At 39.6% G+C, this 5,000-nt stretch overlaps 1 protein-coding gene across 3 annotated transcripts in view; it reads right to left on the reverse strand.

Annotated features, from left to right (window-relative positions):
• LOC144970972 (UDP-N-acetylglucosamine transporter-like) overlaps positions 1-5,000 on the reverse strand; it is a 140,666-nt gene that overhangs the window by 14,845 nt on the left and 120,821 nt on the right. For all 3 annotated transcript variants that reach the window (XM_078911215.1, XM_078911225.1, XM_078911206.1), the window contains 2 exons: positions 4,085-4,168; positions 1,679-1,814 (listed from right to left, as the gene is read on the reverse strand). In XM_078911215.1, the coding sequence (XP_078767341.1) occupies positions 1,679-1,814; positions 4,085-4,168 (220 nt within the window). The remainder of the gene's footprint in view (positions 1-1,678; positions 1,815-4,084; positions 4,169-5,000) is intronic.

The following is a 5,000-nucleotide window of genomic DNA, read 5'->3' on the forward strand; positions in this document are numbered from 1 at the left end:
TCTAATCCTTCCAATCCTCTGACCGTCTCAGAAAGTCGATCCTCGTCTCATCCATCCATCTCTCCATTTCGTGTCCTGAGCATGAGACTCATTGTGATTATATCGCCTTTCCATTGTCTACCTCTGTTTCTTTTAACAGAAATTTTCCCCATTATGACCTTTTTCTCAATATTGCTCTTTTATGTATATTATTATATTAAAACTCACATCTTAGGCATAGGGTATTTTTGTAAAGCATTTTGATTTTGTGGTAAAGTGTCATCAACAAAATCCTATCGCCATGTATTATGCTGGGGTGATTAGGAACCAAAAACTTATCTTTAAGTTGAAAATATGAAACTTGAATTAGATGTGATCAATGATGAAGATTTAACATTGGCAGTACGGAACAATGTTGATTCCCAACCCAATTTTTAAAAAAAGAATAGAGTTAAGACAATGGACACATAGTACACCAAAGGGGCAAAAAGTAAAATCTTATCTTTCTAGGCATTAGCACTACAAAATCACTTTAACTCTTTCCTGAACAACCATTTTCAGAATTGTCCTGAAATGTCCACAACCCAACACAAAAAATAGATAATGCGCTTGGCCAAGGAGTTCACAACATTGCCATCCGGAAGTATAACGGACCAACACAAACTCTGTGTAACCATGAACTTTTATAGTCTTGTTAATGCAGTTTAGTGAGACAACTCACAAAGGCTGAGTGACGTCATCTGCATACTATCTATATTGTTCTTACTCAACAGAAAAGCAACAAGTACATTCTATACACATTACTGTTCAGCAAATTGATCTCTACAACACAGTGTCCAGTTTCATAACTTTCACAAAACATTTCTTTTATATTTGTGATCCACAAAAAGAAATTAGAATGAGATAAATGTTGGTTGCATCGAAACGTTTGTGACGATTTTCCTGTGCATGGTAAAGATAGGGTTAAAATATCAAAAAGACAAAATCTGGAGCAGGCACGGATGTAAGATAAAGATCTGAAAAAGTGTGTATGAAACAGTGCCAGGCGGAGCAGAGAGAACAATACAAAAAAAAATAACATCCCAAAGGAAGCAGCCTGCCTCGACTAGGATCGAACCTGAGACCTCCTGATTACCGATCAGACGTGCTATCTGGTTCATCCCGACATGATACAGCTTTGAGACGATAAGTGACAAATTATTGTGCGGCTATGTGGTCTTGTGGTATGACACTCGCTTTCAGATCGGAAGGTCCTGGGTTTGAGCCTCGAGCTCGGCGCATAGTTGAGTCCTTGGAAAAGGCTCTTTACTCACCGTACTCAGGTGCAAAAGGAGTACCTGGCCGTTAACAGTGTTGTCTCTGTCCGAAAAATTGCAATATCGCCTAACAAACAGGCGTCATTCCCCGTCCTAAATGTTGAATGTTGCCGTTGACCAGGTACCCCTTGTAAAGCGCTATGAGCACATTTAGTGGATATTGCGCTATATAAAAGCTCAATTTAATTTGTAAGAAACAGTGCCAGGCGGAGCAGGGTGAAAAAAAATTAATAAATAACAAAAAGAATCAGCTTGCTCGATTAGGATCGAACCTGAGACATCCTGATTACATGTCAGACGTGCTATCTGGTTCATCCCGACATGATACAGTTTTGAGACGATAAGTGACAAATTAAATATTGTAGAATAGAACATTCTTTCACCTGGAATGTGGCAGCGTCCAAGTAATTCATAGCCACGTATTGTAGATTGTTCTGGAATGTGTAGAGTACAGAAGGTACGCATGATTTGATGACGTCACGTGCGTTGACGAGGAGGGATAACTTGGCCACTGCCGTTCTAGAAAAAGAAATGAAGTGGAAGTTTGCTATTATTATAAACAACAATCGGGTTTATGACAGGGGTGGGGGTGGGGATGGGGGTGGGGGGGGGGGGGCTTGGTGCACTTATTTGCAGGTCTGATAACCGGACGCAAGTATGGGCTTGATTTACCATTGTTGTGATGGACGGTATTTTCCATTACATCCAAGATCCCATAACAAATGGGTTATCAGACCTGCAAATATGTATGTACACTTCGGGTGGTGGGAAAAGTGTGTGTGTGGGGGGGGGGGGGGGGGGGGGGGGGGGGGGGGCAAATACCATTTAGGTAAATGGTATAGAAATTGTAAAACAAAAGCGAATAATGAGGATAAACACCTTATTCAAAAATTTTCGTTAGAGAAGTGAAGTTCTAGTATATTTAGTAAAAACATGAACAATTTTTAATAGATCGCAGTGAGGAATCCCGGTAGCTTGTTTTGTAGAGCACTGGCTTAACATGCAAAGTGATCGAGATCGATTCCTAGTGAAGTCGAGAGTTCGGTTTGGTTTTTTAAAATCTCCCAACAGTAAATGGGTAGCTGGATCTGTTTGTTGTGACGGAAAGTACTTTGCAATTGACTAACGTCTTATCCAAAAGATAGAAAGCAATTAATATAGTCAGTTTTACGCTACAGAACCCAGGATAAATTCTAGCTCCATAGGCCTAATAAATGGCTCTGAAGGATTGAAGGACATCGAAATGTCCACTAAATGTGCTCAACGACGCCCAAGGTAGCAGCAATACTTAACAATCTAGTAATGAATGACCTGAGTTTGATACGAATTTTTCTCTCACCGGCCAGGCGGAGTATCGTACCAATAAGGTCGCGGGTTCAAACCCCATCAACCGCCAAAAACATTTTTATTCTCTATTGTCTTCTGGCACTTTTCTATTCACTTCATCTCTTGTTGTTATTAACATGTATGACGAGGCATGACCAATATCATCGCCGCCACCAACACTTATCACCTTCATCATCATCATCATCATCATCATCATCATCATCATCATCATCATCGTCTTCACCAGCATCACCACGACCACCATCACAATCACAACATCGTCGTATAAAATATCACTTAAATTTATCAACTAAATATAAAAATACACAATAATAGCATAAATTGACTAATTTAGTCCACAAAACTGACAGCACAAAGTAAAAATTTTCATGGTTGCGTAATAAAAAATGAAAAGGATATATAAAAAAAGATAAATAACGTGCCTTTTATCATAAAAAGTGATGCCTAAAGACATTTGACATTTGTCTGTCCATTAATTGATATCTGTCTATGGCATGACATTTCGTATACAAAAATACTCTGATAACACTGGCATTATTACCACTATGCTATCATCCCAACCACCAACATCACGACAATTGTTATCACCACCATCATCAAAACCACCACCATCACCTTCACCACTACTATGCTATCACCAACATCACCATCACCGCAACTATCACCAACATTATCACCACCACCACCATCATAATCATCACCACCTCTACCACTACCACCATCACACCCCATCATCATTACCACCACTACTATCACCCCCATCATCATTACCGGCACAACCACCACCATCACCTCTACCACCACTACTATCACCCCCATCATCATTACCACCACAACCACCATACTATCACCCCCACCATCATTACCACCACTACCACCACTACTAACACCCCCATCATCATTACACCACACCACCACCACACCACCATACCACCACCACCACTACTAACACCCCCATCATCATTACCACCACTACCACCACTACTATCACCCCCATCATCATTACCACCACAACCACCACCACCACCACCACCACCACCAGCATCATTACCACCACTACCACCACTACTAACACCCCCATCATCATTACCACCACTACCACCACTACTATCACCCCCATCATCATTACCACCACAACCACCACCACCACCACCACCAGCATCATTACCACCACTACCACCACTACTAACACCCCCATCATCATTACCACCACTACCACCACTACTATCACGCCCTATCATCATTACCACCACTACCAACACTATTATCATCCCCATCATCATTACCATCACAACCACCGCCGCCACCACCATCATTACAACCACTACTATCACCCCATTATCATTACCACCACAACCACTACCACCGTCATTACCCCATCATCATTACCACCACAACCACCACCATCACCCCCACCATCATTACCACCACTCCCAACTTACCTCCTGGAGGTCGCTATCACAATAAATAAACAGATGAGAACTTTGAACATTTCCGAGTTGACAACAGCTGTAGAAGACAGATATCTGATGATGAATAGAAGATTAAACATGAGACGTCAGTTTGTAGGGACAAAGTATGATGATTTGAATCATGATAACGGTGATAATAATAATAATAATAATAAATAATAATAATAATAATAATAATAATAATAATAATAATAATAATAATTATTATTATTATTATTATTATTATTATTATTATTATTATTATTATTATTATTATTTATTATTATTATTATTATTATCATTATTATTATTATTATTATTATCATCATTATTTTCATACGACACCCACAATAAAACGGTCTGTTCGACTATAATGTTTAACACAATTATTCTATTTTATGTAAAATAACACATACAATAACGAGGAGAGGTTGCCAAATAATAACAGAAAATAATAGGCTATAGCCACACTGAGGTGCACACAATAAGTTCATCTAATATAACAAATTATATTCATTATGTCCTCACCTACGTCAACAGTTTAAAAAAAAACAATAACATTTATTGACCATTAGTAGTAGTAGTAGCGTATGGCTACACCTCCAAATGTATTTCGTCAACCCAGCTTCTAAAGTCTTCCTCCGCCCTAAGGATGGTTTCGTAGCCATCTTCAAGTTTAGTGACTGGACAGTGGAGGACGATGTGATCGCTGGTCTCTGGGGCTGCCTGACATTTCTGGCAGGTATCACTGTTCCCAACTTTCCATCTGCACATATTTGATGCAGTTCGGCCATGTCCAGTTAAGAGGCGGTTTGAGGAAACCCAGTATTTCCTGGCGTTATTGAATGCAGTCACTCTTTTGTTGGATCTTTAATGATGTTTCCTCCTTTTGGTGTTTCCCTGTTCC

The sequence above is a fragment of the Berghia stephanieae genome, chromosome 1 (genome assembly GCF_034508935.2).
Source record: "Berghia stephanieae isolate SIO BIC M18660-M18661 chromosome 1, UCSD_Bste_1.3, whole genome shotgun sequence".
NCBI classification, from domain to species: Eukaryota; Metazoa; Mollusca; class Gastropoda; order Nudibranchia; family Aeolidiidae; genus Berghia; species Berghia stephanieae.